Genomic DNA, 22,210 nt, shown 5'->3' on the forward strand with positions numbered 1-22,210 from the left:
CATATCAAATTCGTACAAAAGAGGTGTACAAAGGAAAGCTGTGCATGTTGAAACATTCTTTCAAATAAATAGATATCCTTATCACTTCCTTTTGCAAAATAAGAAACCAGGTGTTGATTACCAGATCAGGTACAGTACAAAGACTTTGAAGGTTTCAAGGTTTCTATTGAATAAATAATCCCCTCAGCTCAGACCAGCTAGCAAAACTCAACAGCAACCATTTCTAAAGTGTATGTGTTTCGTACAGTATATGTGGTTAAAAGAGTGACACCAACCACAGTACAATAAGGGTTAATCAAATGAAAAGTAAGAATAAAAAGGTGAAACGTTCAAAGGAACATGCTTTTGGACACACACGGTGAGGTTAACAGAGCTCTCTGAGTGAAAATGAGCCTCACCTCCCCCTGGGCACCACATGGCTCCGCTCAAATTCTTGGACCAACAGAAGAGGTCACCACTCCAAATCAGGACTATAAAGCCAGGTTCATGAGCCACGGACCAAGACAAACTAGGACACGCATTTAGACTAAAACTAATATACACATAGAATAACTTATTCATCTCGTGCTAGTGTTTGCATATTTTTCATACAACTCCCTTCTCTAAAAGTCTGTACAAAGTTTGTAGGAGTTTGATATGTTCGTCAAGAAATCATGGCTTTTACCCCCACCCTACGTCTACCCCCTCCCACCAACCCCACTCCCCCCCTCACCTCTCGCCCCGCCCCCCCGCACCTGGAGCAGCTCCACCTCAGTGACATGCTTCAGGAAGTTGACGAATAGCAGGACAGGACATGTGTTGTTAGGCCAGCTAACACTAAAGTTCACCAACCAGTTTGGAAGCGCCATGGACTTGAAGATATAACGTCTGAAACTTTTCAGTGCAAGACATAATGGCTACTAGTATTTCTTTTTCATGTGGATCCAAAATGGATACCGCAGTAAAGGGAAAAAAAGAAATCCTACAAAGAACCTGCCACTTTCATGATCCTCTCTCCCAGCCAGCCAGACAAAATGTTCAGCACAATCCTGAGTCTAGATGCACCCAGGATTCAATCTGCCCGTGGTCAGTTAGTGTTTTTCTACTGAACAGAGCTGGAGATTAAAAGGGGACAGAGTCTCTGGCAGCTCTGCAGGTCTGTCGCAAAGGCCCCCTATTCACTCCCAGGGGCCAGGGACTTACAGGAGCTGAAAGAGAAAAGAGGTCAGAGGAGTTTCTGACTGCAGCCACTGGCGCCCCCGCCCCCACCCCCTCGGCTGCTCAGTGCAAAAGGACAGCGGGAGAACCCCGGCGGGACGCGGGGCCGAGAGAGACGGAGTGCGCCGGGCCCCGGGCCCCTAGCTCCCGGGGTCTGAGCTGTGTCTCTGTGGTGTCCGTGAGTCCAGGGGTGCGTGCGGCTCCGGTAGCGACAGCCTTCGCTGGGCCTCGGGGTCTGGGGGGGCCGTTCCTGGCCCCGGCCCCGGCCCCGGCCCTAGCCCCAGTCCTGGCCCCGGCCCCGGCGGGTGCTCGGGGCCTACCGGGCCCAGGGGCGGCGTGTCTGTGTGGGCCAGCAGGAGAGAGCACGGGGGCCGCTGCTCTGAAATGCTCTGCAGGGACTCGGACGGCTTAGCGGGAATCTCCTCAAAGTCCTGGGTCTCCAAGATCTGGAGCAGAGACACACGAGCGGAGGGTTACAGAGAGTCAAAGGCAGCAATACAGGGCACTATCCACAGAGCAGGCAACACATCCAACACAGATTCACAGGAGCTTAAGGAACTTCCCCTAATGTGCATGTAAATGGTATGTAAATGGGAACAAACCACTACCAGGGAAAAAGTACAACATCCATTGGATTTACAGATTAAAGAGGTCCCAACTGTCCTTGTGTTCCCATGTACATAGAGCAGGTAAATCACTGAATCACTCACATGTAATTCAGATTACAGAGAAACAGAGCAGGTGGGTGGCTTGTTTTTTAATGATTTGATGTTTGTAAGCCCTCTCTCATAAAGCTCAGTAAAGCCTGATTTGGTACTGGGCTGATCCTGGACGGGTAGTGCACAGGTGCAGGCGGGTCACGTGCGCGCTCGCGGGTACCTGCGAGAGCGAGGCCAGCACCTCGGACTCCAGCGGTGTGACGGGCGGGACCAGCCTCTCCCCGGCCTCGGGGTAGGGGGAGGGGTGCGGGGGGGAGGACACCGTGCTGTAGGCCGGGGGAACCAGGGCCATCTGTCTCTGCAGCAGCTGCATGATGGCGCTGATGTCGGCCGACATGCGCGTCTCCAGCCTGCCGACGCAATGCGAGGGGGCCCGTCAGGAGTCGACACAGTGTTAATTCAACTCTGACAGAGTGCATGTGAGTCCAATAGGGTCCATATGTAATCTGTAAGTGTAGATTTAACACGTGACTTCACTGTATTTAACTTGGAACTTTACTGTATTTTTCTTAGAATTGACTGTGTGCCTGGATGAACTTAACAGAGGCCAGTGATGCACATGCTTCACAGCCACTAATCTGTGAGCTCAAAGCTACAGAGAAAAGCAGTGCTGCCGCAGGCTGAATGTGGATTTCACTTTGAGGGGCCTGGATAAAAGGGCTTTGGCGCTCAATCTGCTGGATGATTTCTGCAAATGGCCCTGAAAACTGTTTATTTACCATGTCCTCTACTTTGGAAGTAAATGTTGTCCTTCCAAGCAGCTGGAAGTAACCTTAGTTTACTTTCTCAGGTTCACAGAAGCAGCTGTAACGTCCGCAACATTTAACTGAAATAGTGCCAGACTGAAAACAAGATCCCAAACATTCATTCACAATGGCACAGTACGACACCTGGAATAGAGGGGGTTGTTTCGTTTTGTTTTAAAATCTCAGTGAAACTACCCTGACGGATAGATAGCACCCTGGGTAAATGGAAATATAGCTTTATTGTATTTTTGGGTGTACTGTCCCTTTAAGAGTGATTTAACCCTTAATGCGGCGGATGCTGGAGTGTGAATGGGCTGTTTGCGCTCCTCTCGCTCGCCTGCTGAGCTGTTTCTGCAGCAGGTCCAGCCTGTGCTCCACCTCGCAGCGCTGCCTCCGGCTGAAGGGCACGCTGACCGGCGGGGGCGACGGCAGGCTGCTCCGCGGCACCTCCTGGTACTGCCGACCGCGGCTGTCTCCCCAGAAGCTGAAGATGTTGGAGACCCCTGAAAATGCGCCTGGTTCACATGAAGGAGAGTGCAAAGTCTTTAGAACAATCTGGAGACCCGCTTCCGGCGTGCCTATATACGCCCACAGAGGGAAGAATACATCACATCAGCATGCCGACTGTTTGTTCCCGACCCTGCTGTGAAAAGTCACTTTAACAACTGCAAATGTCAGCTCAACGTTGCAGTAACCCATCACGCGCACCCTTCATGTTAATTGCCTACGTTTTATTTCAAGCCTCTGGAAAGAATAAAAACTTTATTGCAGTACAGATGGTCTTTTTTTTTTTTTACCATGGCAACAAAGTTTAAAAAGAATTCAGATTAAGTTTTTTATGAACTGAAACATAGCGCTGATATCAAAGCTCAGAGAGATAATAGAGTGTAGAAAACGATCGCTTAATGTGGGGCATGGTTTGAGCTCACACCAGCTGTCTGGAAAACAAAGAGCAGAGATTAAACACCCCTGTGTACACAAATAACATCTCTGCCCCAGCAGTAAACTGTAAGTAGAACAGGGTATACCGGAGGAGTATACTGTGCGTTTTTTTTTTGAGGAAGATGAGACAAATGACCAGGCCCACCTGACAGGGCGTTGCAGGTGTTGCCCGTCTTGGGGTCCCCCTCCCCTTCCGGAGTGTCGCTGAAGTTCAAGTGCGCGGCCTGGGCCTGGAAGAGTTCCGTGAGAACAGAGGGAGGGGCGGGGCATGTGTGGATAGACTCCTCCCCCTCGTCGCCGCTGGAATGAGAGGGGGAGGAGACCGAACTCCGAGGTCTCTCCCACTCTGCTTTATGGCCTTCCGCCTGGTTGCCGGCGACGCTCTTCCTCCCCTTGCGGATGGGCTTCTGGCTCTTTCTGATCTCTCCCGCATGCGCGTCATCTGAGGGGAGAGGCACAGACTGAAGGGAGAGGCAGACGCACGTCACGCATTCACACAGGAGACCCGCAGATATTTCCCACAGAGAATCGCTGATTACTTCCAAATATAAAAACCGATAAAAAAAGAATAGTAGTTGCAGCTGACCTCATTTTTATAAGTCAAAGTATTATTTTTAGGCATTATTTCATGGGGCCCAAGAACTCAACTTGGTGATGTATTTGCAATGTTTTCACCAGGCCAGGGAACTAATTTTGGTGAATTATTTCTATTTGAAGCTATGTTTTCACCATTTTGGTGACATATTTCTTTTGTTTTGAAAATACATTGTGGAGTATTGCTGCCTTCCAGAAAGTAGTTCTTCACACTTGTTTTGGGCTGCAGAGTAACCGATGAGAAGCACCTAAAACCTTATGTAATATCAGCCTGGTCTGTGACGGGACGCTCCCTTGCTGAGGCGTTAGCTGCTGAGAGCAGCGGGCCAGCGCCCCACCTTTCTCTGTCCTGCGGCGGAAGGACAGCTTGCGTCTGCGCAGGCGGTTGAAGCCGGCGCAGTCGGAGCCGTCGCTGCTGGGAGAACCCGGTATCATGTTGGTCTAAAGAGGGCGGAGAGACCGAGATGAGCTCTCAGACGCTCGCTGTATTTCACACACACATTCTTCAAATGTACTAGTACAGACTACTCGCTCTCTCATAACACTCTAACTTTCTTCCTAAATTGCTTTGCCCGGAGATGGGTGTCTATGGTCTAAATGCCGTTGAGATCAATTAAAGCAATAAGCTTGATTGTTTTCCCATCAAAGGGCCCATTAAACTCCCAGGTACTGTGATCAGGTCGAGTAAATGTAGCGTAGTTTTTATATGGGGTTAATGAATAGCCCTTCAGAACATGGAGAAAGAACAGAGTAAGCATTCTAAGCATTCTGGATTCAGGCCACTAAACTCTTGTGAAACACCCATGGGCTCAAAATTCATTAGCGGGGAATGTAATTGGTAGAACATTCGCACGAGAATTGTTAATTGCACAGCACGCAATTAAGAAGTCTTAATTATTATGCCCTACCAGTCAGGGAACACCGGTACCTCATGCCCTGCTGCACTGCCCACAGTGCCACATTGCTAACCCTTCCCACTTTAATCATAAACTGGCATGAAGCTTAAAATAGGGACTGCACAGATGATTAGCATGAATCACACTAATAAACGCTAACCCTTACACAACCTGATGCAAAATTATAGATCAATTTTATAATCAATAATTCTAAAACGATAGAATCAATAACATGAAACCATTTCATTCAGTATGCAGAGTTTTCAGTTCCAATACACAGTAATTATATTGAATGAGTTAATAGTTGAAATTAAAATTTTGATGAATTTTGATGAGAGACCATTGGATGGGAGACCATTGGCTTACATCGCGCAGGTTGAAGGTGATCTCCAGGTTGCTCCAGAAGTGGTCGGAGAATTCGGGGTACATGTCCAGCACTTCCAGGACGTCCTCGCGGTGGATCTTGTGCAGATCGCAGTAGGTGAGGGCCCTCACGTCTGCGTTCGATTTCCCTGGACGCGTGTACAAGTTGATGGGCTCACCAAAGATATCATTCTTCCCTATGTGGTCAGAGTGAAACATAAAAAAGTATTCAGTGCTTGGCTCAGACTTATGACATCATCAATCTGCAAACTTTTAGCACAATGGAATTTGGTTTATTTTAACTAAAGTTGTAATACCATCATAAACAAATGTACATGTTATTTTTAAATTTGAATAAGAGAGCAACCATGTACAGTAGCAACAATAGCAATACAGTAGCAAATATTTAAATAAAAATGCAGATTTTAAACAGTGAAGAAATATTGATGTGTTGAATAAAAATTTGAGTTCAGGAACATAGATTTATTAATAAAGATATTATCCTTTTTGAGATAAATAAACAATCCAAATATGGTGAGATTATCAGACAGATGATTTTGGTGATTTTGTGCACCGAATATTGTTGCAGGAACAATCAACGTCCGCTAGATGGCAGTGTTCATTAATTCAGCAGTTGCTGATAGTTAGCTGACTGTGGAAGTGTATTGGAGAATGCTGATCAAAGAAAGCAGATATTCCCTCAAGCTCAAATTGACCCTCCAAACGCAGGCATACCAATATGCAAGCATGCAATCACAAGCAGTGGCACACTCTATTGCCTGCTGCAAAGCCAGCTCACTCAACCAAACACATCATTATTCCCTACGCATACCCATATCCAATCTGACAGAATTACATGCTATATACACACGGCCTCTTGCTGCTTCCTCCTTGTTGTCTCTCATGGTGCTTTTAATCCGTTTCTCTTGCACAGACGCTCGCACATATTTGGTCGCTCAATTATTCACTCGTGCGCTCGCTCAGCATGTTTTCGCAAACAGCGGGACATTTCCAGTTGGGGTGTGCGCTTCATCATCATTAGAGAAACTTTAATGAAACCCAACAGTGCTAAGCTCTGTATATGCCGTTCTGATAGCTGCCTTCTTCCACTCAGATTCCAGCCGATTCAGGATTTCAGCAAACACATCCTTTGACTAAGCAAGCAGCATGTATGAAAAATGCCATAATTAATGAAATATTGATTGCATCATCTGCGAGATTATCAAATTGCTTCTTTGCATATGGTGATATGTGCTTATTTTTGGCTTTCTGTTTATCTAAACAGAAAATGTGATTCAGTCAAAAACCCTTGAATACAAAATTTGCAAGCTGTGGGAACTAAGCCATGTTGAAATAATCGTTCTGCATCTATAAAGGAGATCAAACATAAAATATTGATTGCTTGGCGCTTGGCATAACAGGACTTTGCCTTTTTCTTCTGAAGTTGAAAAATACAGCACTGATGGGCATTAGCTAAGTAAACTTTCCTCAAATTTGGAAACGTAAAGGAAGCAATTTCTGACGGCAAACGTAAGGGAAGTGTACAGCCCCCCCCCATCGCGCCCCGCCCTCGTGCCGCGGCTTGGCATTTCCCGACGAGGATGACGCACCGAGGATGGCGACCACCACGTCGCCGCGCAGGATCTCGATGGAGCCGCGGGAGATGAAGTAGAGGGCGGTGAGCACGTCGCCGGCGTGCACCAGGGTGTCGCCGGGCGGGGCGTGCGTGGTCTTGAACTTCATGGCGAGCGCGCGCAGGCAGCCCTTGGTGGAGCCCTTGAAGGCCTTGCAGTTCTGCAGCAGGGTGCGGTTCAGGTGCAGGCAGATGTCCGCCTGCAGGCACTCCGGGAAGCCCTTCAACACCTGGAGAGGACAGCGCAGGGACCGTCAGTCACCTGATCTACACTCCTACAGAAGTAACGCACCCGACTGGGATCACCTGATCTACACTCCTACAGAAGTAACGCACCTGACCGGGATCACCTGATCTACACTCCTACAGTAGTAACACACATGAGCGGGATCACCTCATCTACCCCTCTCACAGAAGCAATGCACACGACCGGGAATCTCCAATGCTCAGATTTGGATGAGTAGCGAAGATTAATTGTTTTTTGGAGCCATTTTCTTGAGACAATTAGCAGCAAATAAATAAGAAATAAACAATCGAGTCTTCGTTCCATCATTAAGGAATGCCGCTGCACTGACTAACACAATCATTGGTGCGTGTGATGGTCATTTTCATATTTCTTTATCATTAGGCACAGACATTAAGCTAAACAAAATGTGCAATAACCACTACGGAGGTACATCAGAATATCTAATGTTTACATTATCATCGTATGACTGTTGCATTTTAATCTTTTTTCCACAATATTCATTGGACCTTCAAGAGTTTGTAAAATTTGATCGTAACTGTAGGCTTGTATCATCGCTGCAACATCTTCTGTTTGTTTGGGAGGGTGAAGACAGGAATGCACGTCTTCAAAAGGTGTTTAGTCAGCTGCTTGCTTCTTTCGCTGTGCAAGCCACCTGCTAGACCACCTGAGCCGCTGCACTCAATAACTGCACAGCCTGACTGACAGGCAGACGCTTAACTGAGCAGATACTGTAAATGGCGGGAGAGGGATGAGGTCAGGGTAACCATGCCAACTGAATCCCTCCCTCTCTGGGTGATGTCGTCACAAGCTATGCATTACCCAGCAGGTATTCCAGCCACAGTTTGAAGTTGGCCACTGATATACATTTTAAATAATTGCATAAATATTCCAGGTCATATTTAAAAGGCCAGTTCACCCAAAAATGAAATGAAGGCATGCTTCCACCAACCCGAAGTAGTATATGACCATCCAGACAGATTTGCTGGAATGTGACAGGTTTTCTAGATATTCGCTGCAGGTCACCCTAATAAAACGGACCCTGCGGGGGGGCCATCTTCGTGTGGCCTCAAAGCGCCAAAATATTTATAATCGAAAAATTCAACAGCAACTACTCTTTCTAAATATAATCCTGTGATTACTCACACTCACAAACATCCACAGGGCTTAGTTTTTGCATGGTTCCATTGAGAACTGAATGGACAGATACTATTCTGACTAAGCGGAAACATACCTCAGTTGTATTTGTTTGGTGCACTTCCCATTTAAGAACAGAAAAAAGGTGCAGGAAGATGTGTCTGAGAGAATGTCGCGTGGTGTTCATATGATGTAACACTTCCACATGCGGTTGTGGTCAGCTTTAAGCCAGAGGACCGCAGGCTGCAGAACTGACCGCGTTCATGTCGATGCCGTTGGTGTAGGACCAGGCGTGCTGGAAGTACTCCTCCAGGCGCTGACGGAGCGGGTTGGGGATCTGGTGGAAGCGGATGAACTCTCGGACCCGCAGCATCTGGGTGTGGTACCGGGCGGTGCCAGAGTACAGGCGCTGGATGATCGCGGAGACGTTTCCGAAGATGCTGGCGTACATCAGGGCTATCCGGAGATTAAAAAAAAGAGAGAGAGAGAGAGGGAGGGAGAGAGAGAGAGAGAGAGAGAGAGAGAAACGAGGGTCAGGAAACACATGCAGAAGCAGTGGGAGAGGAGGATGAATGCATATAAAGCCACAGTATAATAAGTAAAAAGAGATTTGCTGTTCATGCGCTCCACTACCACCACTGTGAAACATGCTGAAACGTTAATTTTAATATGTGTCACCCGTTTGAAGAATTTCTCCCAGGGAAAGGAGCTTGTTTTGGAGCCAAATATAGCTGCAGTACTCCAGTATTTTTCCCCTTCGAAGCTCATGACTGATTGAAAAAAGGCACGGCTGACAAGCTTATGTTTGCATAAATCTATAATTTAACGAAACATCTGGTAAATCAAGCGGACTTCCTTATCTGATATTGTTCAGCAGCAAGCCTGCCAGTATGAAGGTGATAAATATATCATTTTGCCTTGCGTAAATGGCTCCATGGTAAAGCAGCAGTGCAAGCTGCTGCCTCATGCACAGACACTGAAATGCCAACCCTCTGGTACTGTGGTCAGGGAGATAAAGATATCTGTCTGCTGGGTAATGAATGTCACTCTTTTTGCCTGGTATGGTCAGAACAGATCTCTGTGGGTTTTTAAACAGCTTGTCTACATATTAAAGAGTGTTACTGATCATGATAGCTTCACGCTCTACACTGCCTGTATTAACACGTATAGCCATGTCAGCTTTTTAACAGTACACAGCAATGTTTTCAGTGTTAACCACATTTTGTACACTGAACAATAATGCAATTTTATGAATACATTTTCTTTTGAGACAGTTTTATTTAAATACAGCTGTAATCAATCATTGATTTTGTTGATAATGCCAACATTGCCAACACTTACCATATCAAAACTATAGTATGAAAGATGGCATTGATTGCAGGGGGTGGGGGCAATCCCACTTCAGTTCTGCTATTTAGCTGAAAAATTGTTATATCAACATTTTTTCACTAATGAATTGAATTTCAATTCATTTCCTGAATGGACTTAACCTAAATGGTATTGATCCCGCCCCCGACTGATTGACCATTCTGTCTCAGTACATTTTTAGAAAACTTGAATCGGGTTGGCCAAATCAGAGAAGCAATCCTTCTCATACTGAGAAAAAAGATTATCCTCCAGATACTGAGTGTACAGAAGGAAGATATTTATAACAGAAAACTGTGTGGCACTTTTTCCAATGTTTGTCATTTGTTGATTTCTTGCATGCTGGGGTTGTGAACGTAAAGCTGGCTCAGTGAAACCACGCAGTTCCTGTGTGTGTTAGTACTGCCAATCACTTTTATTGGGTTCTGCTTCCCATGCATTTCTGAGCTTGTTATTACACTTCACATCACATCATGTTTGTTGCAAAAATTAATGGTGTAGGCAAGAGCAGAAAAGCCTTAGGAAAAGACAAATAGGTTTAAAATATGTACTTCTATTCTATTCTGTTCTAGTAGTGGAGCACCTATTCTAGAGATTATGAAATAGAGTTGGTTGCTTGTTTACCAGCTGTTGGTTGTTTACCAGCTGTTACAAAAACATACCAAATGATGGCTTATTGCACGGGGTCCTTGGCCAGACTTCATATGCAATGACTAGATACAGATATCATATAGTCATGGGAAAATATTTCAAAATATAAGACCTTTTATAAACATAACCTTTGGATACTCTTGAGCCTCAGTGGGCATCCTTTTGATAATATAATATGATATAAATCAGTGTTGCTCTTCGCTGTTGGTATGAATAATCAGTCCTTAAATTGTTTAACGGGATGATGTTAACGGTCTGCCGGGGTGCGACGGGCCTCAGACTTACAGCCTATGAGCATGACGCAGATGGAGAAGATCTTCTCCGAGTTGGTGTTGGGCGAGACGTTGCCGAAGCCCACGCTGGTCAGGCTGCTGAAGGTGAAGTACAGCGCCGTCACGTACTTGTCCTTGATGGACGGTCCGGAGCTCCGGATGGTCTCGTTGTATGGCTTCCCCAGCTGGTCCCCCAGGGAGTGCAGCCACCCGATGGAGCCGTTGCGCTCCATGTTGCCGATGGCGTACCAGATGCAGGCCAGCCAGTGGGCGATGAGGGCGAAGGTGCACATGAGCAGGAAGAGCACCGCCGCCCCGTACTCGGAGTAGCGGTCCAGCTTGCGCGCCACGCGCACCAATCGCAGCAGGCGAGCCGTCTTCAGCAGGCCAATCAGAGTAGTTGTCTAGTGGGAAGCAGATAAGAGGATGTGTTTTAAAGAGACAAGAACAAAGTGACCCCCGGTAATACTAAAAACAATACTGGAGCACTTCTATGTAACACACTGAAGGATCTTTACAGTGAAGGGATAACCCACTTCAATCACCACAAATGTATGGGACTCAATTGCATGATGGACAGCATATGAGGAGGAAATTCAAGCTCTCACTTGAGGTGGAGAGGGTGGTATTATTTAGTTAAACTGGGGTTTGATTAGATGTTCATAATGACAGACCGTTTGAGAACTTAGCCAAAACACTGGGAACCACCTCCTCAATGAATGAAATGTGTCATGGGAACTTCTTTGAGCATACTTAGTCGCAGGACTTCTAAACTTAAAAAATTTCTCCTGAAAGTTGGCAGCTCATCAGAGGGTTCCCATGAATCAGCTGAATAGTTGCACAGAAACCCTCTAGAAATCCTCGCATCCACAGCGGATGATTCGGCGAAGGCACAACTTGTTTCCTGTCAAATTTTAGGCAGCACATTCCTCGGCTCATCCTGTTGTCTCCCCCCCCCCGAATCCCCCGGTTTGACAAAATGAAAGCCGCGACATCAAGACGGAAATAAAACGGTCAGATGAGCTCATTTAAGAATAAAAAGGTACTCTGCCTGAGGAAATCAGTCATGTGAAGTAATTTAGTTAAAAGGAAGCGCATCAATAATGTAGAACTAGAGAGGGGGAATTTTGGATGGTCGGGCTTGAGCTCGGCAGTGACGCAGAATATTGGTGCAGCAGTATAACATAGCTCCACACTACTCTACATATGCCACACACTGTCGCTTATTTACAGTATGAGGCTACTAGCTGCCATGTTCATTATTACTGATTATACTTGTCTTGAGGAGTATCCATGGCCTGCACAACAAATAAATTACAAGAAGATTAAACAGGTTGAAAGTGCCTTATTTTTATTGTGTGAAATGAAATGACAGGATGTCAATAGCTTGTGGGTCAGATGACTGGACATCTTAGTTTTAAAAAATGCGTCATTTGAAAGTTACTTGTTATTGTATTTCTGAGGACAGTTCACTCGGAGCAAAAGCATTTACAGATGAAATTATTTTTTGCACTCTTACTGCCTGAATGACCAGCTCGATAATTCTGTCCTTTTCAATTGACATTCAAGCTCCAAATGTAACAATTAAATGTAAAGACTGCGTCATTGTTTTTGTGCTCTGACTCGGAAAAGATTGAAATCCCATTTTGTGATTCACACAAAGGCTCACAGAAAATAAATGTGATGTTTCATGCAGTGGCATGCTCTTCTACAAAGCTTACTGAGCTGTGGCACATATTATTATTTATTTATTTATTTCCAAATTTATCATTTCATTTAGGAAAAATGATCCAACTTTTCCTAATACATGTTTCCAATGTTAAACTGGTTTTCCTAAATCGAAGCATACCAATAACATACAGGTGCTCCAAAAGAGTATTATACTGTACATGTGTATTCTGTATTAAGAATGGAGTAGTGTTTATGCATCAAGCGCTATACTAATGCATTTTTTTTTAATCACAGGTTTTTAGGGCATATTTAAACTTAATGTTTTGCAGTATTTAATTTAATTGTGACAAATAAATATGGGGTGACGCAAAGAACGGGGCAACCAGATTGAGTCAGGCCCTTAAGAATTGAGTCTTGCCAGGAAAATTTCAACAGAGCCAGATTTAGGTGTCACTTAATCCAGGTCAAAAATTCTGCTCAGTGCTCATCCAGCACAGAAAAATATGGCCATGTTACTTTAAGATGGAAGAAGATAAACACACAGAGCAGAGATGCCTCTAGCACTGCCTTCATGCACAATCACTTCCTATATGCTTCTCCAGCTAAGAGCAGTGTCATCACTTTCCCTCGGTGGTAGTGTTTCTCCGTCAGGGGCTCCAGACTCCATGTTTACTTTTAACGATTTGATTTTATTTCATTACTTTTACAACAGCGCCTTCATATAAAATTTAATGCGCTACATAAGGTCTTCCTGTGCTCATGTTTAAAACAAAAAAGTACTATATTTTCCATATGAAAGTTGCTCTTTTGAATAATCTCTTACATAGACACAATATGGAATTCACTTGAGCATGTGTATGAAATTGTGTAGAAGCATAGCCAAGGCCATTTCAAGAGACTAGAGAAATCTCAAGCCTCATTGAGAAACTACATTACCCAGGTTACTCTCAGCATTCTCACCTCTTCTCCATTACGGTAGATGAGAAGATCGAAGGGAATGGCGGCCACCATATCAATGAGGAACCAGCCCTTGAAGTAGTGCACGGCAATGCGGAAGGGATGGCTGACCACCTCATCATTGGCATTCACGTAGGTGGTGCGGAAGTTGATGAGGATGTCGATGATGAACATGATGTCCACTATGAGGTCCACCACGCTGAGCGTGTTGCAGGTGTAGCTGCAGTTGTGCATGGCCACCTCCTCGTGGTCGTTGAGGAGGAATGCGGCGGAGTAGGGGGTCAAGATGGCCGTGTAGATGACCAGCAGGAGGATCAGCCAGTCCCACACCGCCTTGAAGGGGCTGTAGTGCAGCACCGTCCATTTGTGGATGCGGGGAGCCTGCAGCTTGTACTCTGGGAGGACGTCGGCCCCTAGTGACAGCACCTGAGAGACATGGGGGGAGATTCTGGCGGTAAGACTCTAAACTCCATCCATGCGCTATAATGGCACATTCAACCTCACATATATGAGCAGGTATACATACACAAACACCTCTACATTTGGTTTCTCATCCCTTGAAACTTGACAGCAAATCTTTACTCTCAAATTCATGTAAACAAATTCAAGGGTGATTTGTTTTGGCTCAGTATTTCCTCCCAATCATGATCGAAGAGTACCGAGCCACAGCTGACTTAGATCCATGATCAAATTCCCTTCACCATCGTGGAATCGAACATAATTCTAAAAGAGAATGGCAAGGACAACTGTTCTGCTATATTTACCGTGTAGAATTCACGGACTGCCAGACTGTTCCTCCAACCCGTACCTACAGGTACTGCCACTGATTTACTTATTTGGTCTAACAGAAAAACATTTCTGCATCACCGAGCCATGAAATATTGTCATTTATTTCCCGTGGAATGATTACAAAATGTTCCGGTGTGTACAGTCTGTGACAAAAAAATAGGAATAAAAAACTAGGCGCATTCCCACTCCATGCCATTGTTTCCTGCACTGGTTGATCTGGAGATGTGCTGTTTGTAAAATAATTTCCACTTGAGGCAGGAAATCCCATGAGGTACCAGACTGACATACACATCTGTTCATAAGCGCTGCAGAGCACACAAACCCCTTCACCTACACACATAAACACAAACATATTGCGCAGACACATGTGTTCAGACACTTCTCTCACACACAAACTCACAAACGTTTACAGACAGCGACAAACCAAGTCCACATGAAGGCAAGCGTGCAGACACAAACTAGTGTCATGTAGACACGCGCACATGCTCACTGGGACACTTTTGAACTCTTCAAAGACAAGATTACTGCAACAAGCACTGGTTTGCTTGGTTCCCTTTGTGATAAAGAAGCCATAAAAATCTCCAGATATTTCAAGCACATTGTGTAACGAGTTGTATAACACGAATACACACAGCAGAAATCATTTATATATTTCAGAGGACACCTCATTTGCAAAAACGATGGGGGTGCAAATCAAGATTTCTTAACAAATTCAAATAGCTTTGGGTCATCACATTCTCTCTTGTGCACCTAAAATATGTAATCCAATTTCCCTTTCCCTTTCTAAAAAAGGGAATTAGAATTTGTAAAATATTAAATATGTAGATTCCCTCTAGATTCAAGGAAGTGTGGTAAAGCATTCAGCCTTTCGAAAAGCCTATTTAATACGCTCAAATGTCATAGGCTTTCATCTGCATAGATTCTGTAGATAAAAGCCCTGCATGCCCTGATCCATTTGAGATGATAGAGTGTTCTATTTTACAACTGCAGAGTGACAGAGAGGAGGGGAGAACATGCCTTGGAAATGCCCCAGTGCATCGGTGGCTCATGAGGGTTTACTACAGACTAATGAAACTCATAAATGAATATTTTATTCTGCTTTTTTCCCTGGGAAGGACAATGAAAAGGCCTCGGGGAGGGAAGTGCTGGCCCCACACTGCAGTGAGTAAAGTGAGCGGGAACGACTCTGACACCAACAGCTGAGGCAACCTCATCTACGACTACATCTGCTAACAGCGCCCTACACTCACTCCAGTGGCTAATGCACAGAAACAACCTACAGTGGGTCCTTTTCACACGACGCATGTCATCAAATAGTCATCTTAACAAATTAACCCCAATGATGGTGCAATATTGGTTTTGGTTACCAGAGATATCACGTTGTGGCAAAATGTTCCCTGTATATTGCCACTGAGAAAAAGGAAATTAGGAATTATTAAAACATTCCCTGTCCTCATGGGGCAGTTTGAATAGCATTTTACAGAAAATCGAGACTGAAAATGTTTTCGACATATCACACCTTGACATTTTGAAATGAACATTGTTTTTGGAGTAATGTCACAGCATGATGAAAACCAAAACTCAATTACTATTGAATTGTCAAGTGAGACTATTGTGCACCCTGTGAAAGCCCTTGACACAAAAGCTATTTTGTATGTACAGGACAAGAGCAGTCAATTGAGCAGTCGGTCCCATGACAGAATGATACTGCGTTTGTGACCGTGTTGCATTTGAAATGGGATGAAGCACGTATGTGAATGAATGGGAGCGTGCATTTGGTAGTCAAGACAGCATCTAAGCCGTTGATGGCACTGCACTGTTATAACCTCAGAGGGCGAGCCTGTGTGCAGATGTGAATGTGTCAAAGTATCTGGGTGGGGACAGAATGGAATAGACACTGTGCCAACACTGTTCTCTGTATTCAGATAGGCCGTCCAATGCAGTGTTCTACCGCAGGTTAATTCACATCCGACGGTCTTTGTGTTCCGGCTCTCTGTAACTGGACCTACTGAATGAATACACAGGGCTTTCCCCATTCTCCATTTTTTCTTCTGTTTTTGGAAGACTGTGATATGTTTTCCTTTATAATGCTGCTGCTGTTGCAACGTGTTGATCTAACTGAAAGTCTGACACGACTGGCGAGCGTTTCGTAATAAAAAGCTGTCAGCTGCAGATCAGCCCGTCGTTGTTTGATGTGAAGAAGCCTCCGTCTCTCCGCGGCGCGGAACGAGGCGGCCTCGGCCCCTCCGCTCGTGACGGCGGCTCTCTCCCGCCCGCAGGAGCCCAGCTCCGCTCTGCTCGGGTTGGCCCCGTACCGCAGCAGAGCCTGGATCCCACGCGGTGCGGCAGAGTCACGACCCGTACCGAGAGACCGCGCTGCAGGAGCAGGTGCTGCTACAGGCTTCAGATCCCACCGGAAAGGAACGAGAGCTACATCATTTGCGGCTCTAATTTATTAACCAATATAACTCCATTATAATAGCAGAGAGCGTTCTCGGCTCTCGAGCTTCCCCGTGACATCTGTTTTTCTAGCGACAGCCGAGCCCCCCGCCCATGCTCTGCCAGCACGGATTACAGCTGAGCTGTGCGAACCCAATCACATCCGAATACAGATACAGATTATGAAAACTCTCTCATTTCAAATCAAATTGTTCTGTCTACCCGGAACTGTTCCATGTCAATATCATTAAACTTGACCTTCTTAAAGAAGAAAATAATTCCTGCTGTCTTGTCCCTTATATGCAGTACAATAAGAGTACTCACATTTTATATGAAAAAGACAATGTTTCACTTAACATAAATACATCGGAAAATGGCTGTTTATATGGACCTATACGATTTAAGAGCCGTTCTTCACTCCTAAGAGGGTAAACACTGGTTCGAGTCTAATGAATCACCAACCTCAGGGAGTAGACTGCCCATAAGTTTGTTTAAAAACACTTCTTTGGCACAGAGGAGTGCGTTACAGGGTGCAAGACATTCATTTCCCAAGGACAAGATATTTTGGAATCAACACAAAAATCGATCCATTTCACAATGCCAGGCCTGAGGAACTACTGATAGATTGTCTGAACAGTTTTTAAAATGGGGAGTATAGCTGGCCTGCTCATAAACCGAATAGCCCCTGAGCTGCATCGCAACATAGCTCTGACTTCAGTCAAGAGTGATCCAATATCCTTTAACTGAGCATTCTGGAAAATTCCAAACATTAACCTTTCTCGGCTAATGGACACAAGGAAGGCACGGCTAGAGTGTGCCACAGAAACTGGGTATGCATCATCCCTCTTACGAAAGCACCACACATAAATACATTCAATTTGGCACCAATTGCGGTCAAGCAGTTGTGCTGAATTCATAAACTCCCCCTCTTATTTAGCTGAGCAGTTACTCAGGCGCGAGGCCGAGCAGTCGTGAGAGGCAATGGCTGTTGAGTGGAACTGTGGCAGGGGAGATGTGAGTCACTAAAATGAGAGGTGAAACAGCAGTTCTGAGAGGTAGCTCAAAATTATGGGCAAGCTGGCTCTGAAATTAGAAGAAAAGCCATTTCCTCCTCCCACCTTATGGTGTCAAGAACAGAGATGAAGGTGGAATTCCCAAAGGTGTGACCATATTCCTTCAATCAAAACTGATTCTGGGGGCGTTCATTTACTTTTTTATTTTTATTTTTTTACAGAAACCAGTTTGCTGTATCCTTTGTGCTACAAAATGAAGCTAGTACGTCTTGTGACCATGGGATTCCGGAAAGTATGTGTGTAAGAATGAAAACACCGCAGGTTTACTCACACAGATTTGCACATGTTTTGGGTACAGGCCAATGTGGATTAGATTAAATGGTACACAGGGGCTTTGTGGCTTACTAGGTAGCTGGTATGTCATAAAAAATGCATGCAGTTGGGGCAATGTAACTTTATATTTTCAGAGTCCCATAGACCTTTTAAAATCCTTTTAACTGAAAAGCTCATAAAAACACGTGCATATATATTTTATAAAGCTCATTCTGAAATCCCATATGTAAAAAGAGTGCATTTAATGAATCGTGTTTTTGCCAGTTCACAGATTTCCAAAGCAAAACTGCCATTTGTGATAGATTGAGGTCTGAAGGTTATTTCTTTCGATTTGTCCCCATATTCATTTCTAAAGGCAGTTTTTCCAACATCTTGCACTCAAAATAAGGATCAGTCAATATAGACAATTAATCTTTTCTGCTCATCCAAAAGCACAGTCGCATTTTGATTGCAACACTAACTAATTACAGTCAGAAATGAATAAACAATGCTTTGTATTTTTCACTCCCTTTTAACTGCAGGCAGGAGTGGTGTAGTCGTGAAGAAAGTGGGCATAGAACCAGCTTTCGTTCCCAGGTGAACCGCTGTAAAGCACTATTCAACAAAGAACTGACTCACAATATCTCACAAAATCTCACAAAACCCTCAAACACTGGACGTCCATGAAGACAGGCTCGGAGAAGTTTATGGAACTGAATGTTCTTCTGCCATGGGCAAATGACTTGTCTAAATTGGGTTCTCTTTCACCTGCAAGCCAAAAAAAAAATTCACCTCTTCCAGTTACCTCCGATTAAAAGAATGGATTTTCAACACAATGCATTTACTGCTGTGCGTTCTTGTAGCCCTGTTCAACTGAGACTCAAACTAGAGTGTTGCTTGTTCTATTTTTAGATATGTGATATGATGAGAGGGCCATTCAGAATATCCCTGGGGAGCCAAAAAAAGCAGCTGCCAACCACTATTTCAAGAAATTTAATGCAAAGTTTAATGCAAAGCTCGTGAACCCCCATGTTTTCTTTTCTTGAATTGCATCTTGAGAAAAATGGCAATTATTTAGTAATGTTAGATTAAATATGGTTATTCATACCTCAGTGCTGCATCATATATTGTTAAAATATTGATACTGATAAGAATTGTAATATATTAAGGTTTTCTGTGAAAAGCGAGAACCTATCAAAATCAGGGAATCTTCATAAGACTGAAATGTGTAAAAGTAGTACTTACTAAAAATGTGTATATGCAAAGAGCTATAGTTTAAAAAAATCAATGGTATCTAGCATCGCCCGGGGATTTGAAGGCTTTAGTCAGCTGGAACGACAGCGTCTCATCGCTCTCCAGCCACCCCCCCCCCGGATGATGGGGTGCCAATAAGTCTGCCCGTTAAGCTTCATGTGCGGTGTCTACCCCTGGCTTGTGTCTGTGTGAGCCCAACTTGTGAACAGCGGAGTGATGAGTCGACAGATGATTTCACACTTTGAAGGAGTGCTCATGCTCATCTGAGCTCTCTCCCGAATCAACACCGGCAGCTGCCACGAGCATTGCAACATGAACATGATTGGACAATCCAAATTGGGGAGAAAAAGCATCGGCTCACATTATTAACTAATAGAAAATAAAAAAATCTAATCAACTGTACATCGTGCTGGATAAGAGCGTCTGCTAAGTGACTGTAATATAATATGTTATCTAAAGTATGATGTCATGGTAGAAAGGAAATTTGTGTTCCGCAGCAATAATACAGATCCAAAATAATAACAAGAGACAAGATCCCCTCCGATGTTTATGAAAAATGACAGCCCTTGCATAATCGTTTACCCAGTGTAAACCTCCATGTTTCAGTAGATCTGAAACCAGCTTCCACACATGTAAATTTAAGTACAGCAGTACACCTGTACAAGAACACTTTCACAGTCTTAGGCACTACTTTATACTGGATTCCTTTACTCTTAAAGGTTATAGAGATGAAGCTTTCTTTACCACAAGTTTAGGTAGAGAATAGCACAGTACCAAAAACTGTCTTTTTCATATAAACACACCTCTGGGGAACAGATGTTCAGTCAAAAAAAGATTTAAAGCTTGCATTAAAATTAAGTTAGGGACTGTTAATGATATCGTAAAGTGGATAAAAATAAATGCTCTATAAAAGCCTTTACAAATCCAATCATATTTCACAAAACATTGTTTTTAATGGCCCATGTCCATGTAAAAGGTGAGAAAAGGGCAGAACTCCTATTTTCAATAAAGCCAGGATTTGGCTCCATCCCTTCCCTGCAAGGAAATAGAAGTTCCCCCTCATTTTACTGCTTCAGAAATGCATGGGAGATGACAGACTCTTCATTAACAAGACCAGGTCAAAACCTAGTATATGGCTGGACCTAACACACGTGATCTGGCTGACCAATGGTGTAACTTCATCACTCAGTCAGATCACTCAGTCACAGACATTCGTGTTTGTAGGGCTGGCCCCGCTGTTGCCTGTACCTTCAGCAAACACCGGCAAAGGGGATATCAAACATTGATTTGGAACGTCTTTCTTACGTTTCCAATCATGTGAGCTGTATTCTCACTGTAGCTCACTTGAATTAAGGTCAGGTTCCGGTGGTCGGGAAAAGGCACGCCTCCTTTCTGATGTCATATATTCTCTGTGCAGCGCGGGACCATGGGCTCATTAAGGCAAGTGTTTTTTTTGGTCTAAAAGCCAAACCCCTGAAAAATTAAACACAGAGGGTGGGGAAGGGGTGGGGGGAGTTTACCCTGGAGACTTGTCACATGTTCAAACATTCCCCCTTCTTCTCATTTGCTTGGGATAGTCCCAAGAGTCATTCATTTTAATTAACGTACGCCATCCTCCGCAATCACAGTGAAAGCTAGTTTTTCATTAACAAGGCGAAGTCCAAGGATCCAAGAAAGGTGCAACTCAGAAGCCTCACCCAACAGTTCCTCCTGAGGCATAGCCAATATGCAAGCCTATATATAAACACAGCTGCGTCAGTTTAACGCTGTGCTTCCCCACAAAGGGAAGGTCGTGAGGGGGAGAGGACAGTGCAGGGCAGTGTGTTCACACACGCGGCTGGAAAGTGACAGGTCTCCTCTCAGAAGCGCCAGAGCTACATGTCAGGAGCGACTGCTTGCGTAAACCCGCACAGACATGTCGCAGGGCTACGGCTTCATCCCGTCTCAGGGGATTTAGCGGGTTTAGCGTCTGCGTTCCCCAACCTTCTCGTCTCTCCTGCCGGAGTGACCTTTGAGACACGTGACACCCAGCGAGAGGCTGGGGTGAAGGTCTCTGTATGAATAGAGCCTGGCTGACGTACACTGCTTTTGAGTGCCAAGGGGAAGGACAGCTTCACCCCTGGAGTCCCACGTCACGTGTCTTACAAACCCCCTCCAACCTGAGAAAGAATGGTCAGTATCTTCCAGAATACATTGGCTGTGCTACTATGATATAGCCATCCTCTGAAAAAAAAAGGCTAATGCAGAGTTGGGCTTAGTCAGTGTTTAACAGTAGACCTCTAAAGGGCCTTAGGGGTCTCCTTGTGGTGAGACCAAATTCTATGTGTAATAATAATAATAATAATAATAATAATAATAATATAAGCCAAGCTTTACAAGAACACATGGCTTGTTAGACAGAAAACAAATGTTCTCTTTGGCACCTCTGAAATGCACAGCTCACAAAAGGCCAAAATGATCTTCAGTAGGTTACTCCCACAGGGGAATTACATGTGCCTGCCTTCTATTTAAAATCTTTGTCCCTGTCTAACCTACTGTAGACATTTTACAGATGGATGTTATGCCCTACAATTATACATAAACTGTAAGCCTTGGGTAACAACCACATGGGCAAAGATTTTTTAATGATCCTAAAAAAACAGGTCACACATAAAAACTCCTTTCCATCAAATCTCTAGGCCATTTCCCAGCAACTTGAAAAAGAGGGTTATGCCCCACTAAAATCTTGCAAAAAAAAAAAAAAAAACTATGCAAGTGGGGTTCCACTTGCTTCAAACCCTTAACAGCTCCACCTGTTGATGTGGGCTTCTCTGAATGGAGCTCCATGGGGCACATCTAAGGCTTGCGATCACCAGATCATGGACTCTGTCGCTCATTCTGCTGATGTGTAAGGAGGGCTGGAAGGTGAGATACAGGTGGACTGGGAACTCAAGAAGGATTTATCCACTTCACCTTTGTCAGCATTGAATTAGAACCCTATTGATGTTTGCATTGTGTGGTAGAGCCTGTCAGAGAG

General features: G+C 44.5%; 1 protein-coding gene across 2 annotated transcripts in view; it reads right to left on the reverse strand.

The window, feature by feature from the left end:
• Positions 1-729: 729 nt before the first annotated feature.
• The window catches only part of kcnh2b (potassium voltage-gated channel, subfamily H (eag-related), member 2b), a 145,374-nt gene continuing 123,893 nt past the window's right edge, over positions 730-22,210 (reverse strand). For both annotated transcript variants that reach the window (XM_064331271.1, XM_064331272.1), the window contains 10 exons: positions 13,391-13,813; positions 10,773-11,163; positions 8,728-8,927; positions 7,068-7,320; positions 5,461-5,654; positions 4,537-4,639; positions 3,750-4,046; positions 3,000-3,177; positions 2,077-2,266; positions 730-1,643 (listed from right to left, as the gene is read on the reverse strand). In XM_064331271.1, coding sequence (XP_064187341.1) covers positions 1,338-1,643; positions 2,077-2,266; positions 3,000-3,177; positions 3,750-4,046; positions 4,537-4,639; positions 5,461-5,654; positions 7,068-7,320; positions 8,728-8,927; positions 10,773-11,163; positions 13,391-13,813 — 2,535 coding nt within the window. In that variant the 3' untranslated portion in view covers positions 730-1,337. The remainder of the gene's footprint in view (positions 1,644-2,076; positions 2,267-2,999; positions 3,178-3,749; positions 4,047-4,536; positions 4,640-5,460; positions 5,655-7,067; positions 7,321-8,727; positions 8,928-10,772; positions 11,164-13,390; positions 13,814-22,210) is intronic.

Source organism: Anguilla rostrata, chromosome 4 (genome assembly GCF_018555375.3).
Source record: "Anguilla rostrata isolate EN2019 chromosome 4, ASM1855537v3, whole genome shotgun sequence".
Classification (NCBI taxonomy): domain Eukaryota; kingdom Metazoa; phylum Chordata; class Actinopteri; order Anguilliformes; family Anguillidae; genus Anguilla; species Anguilla rostrata.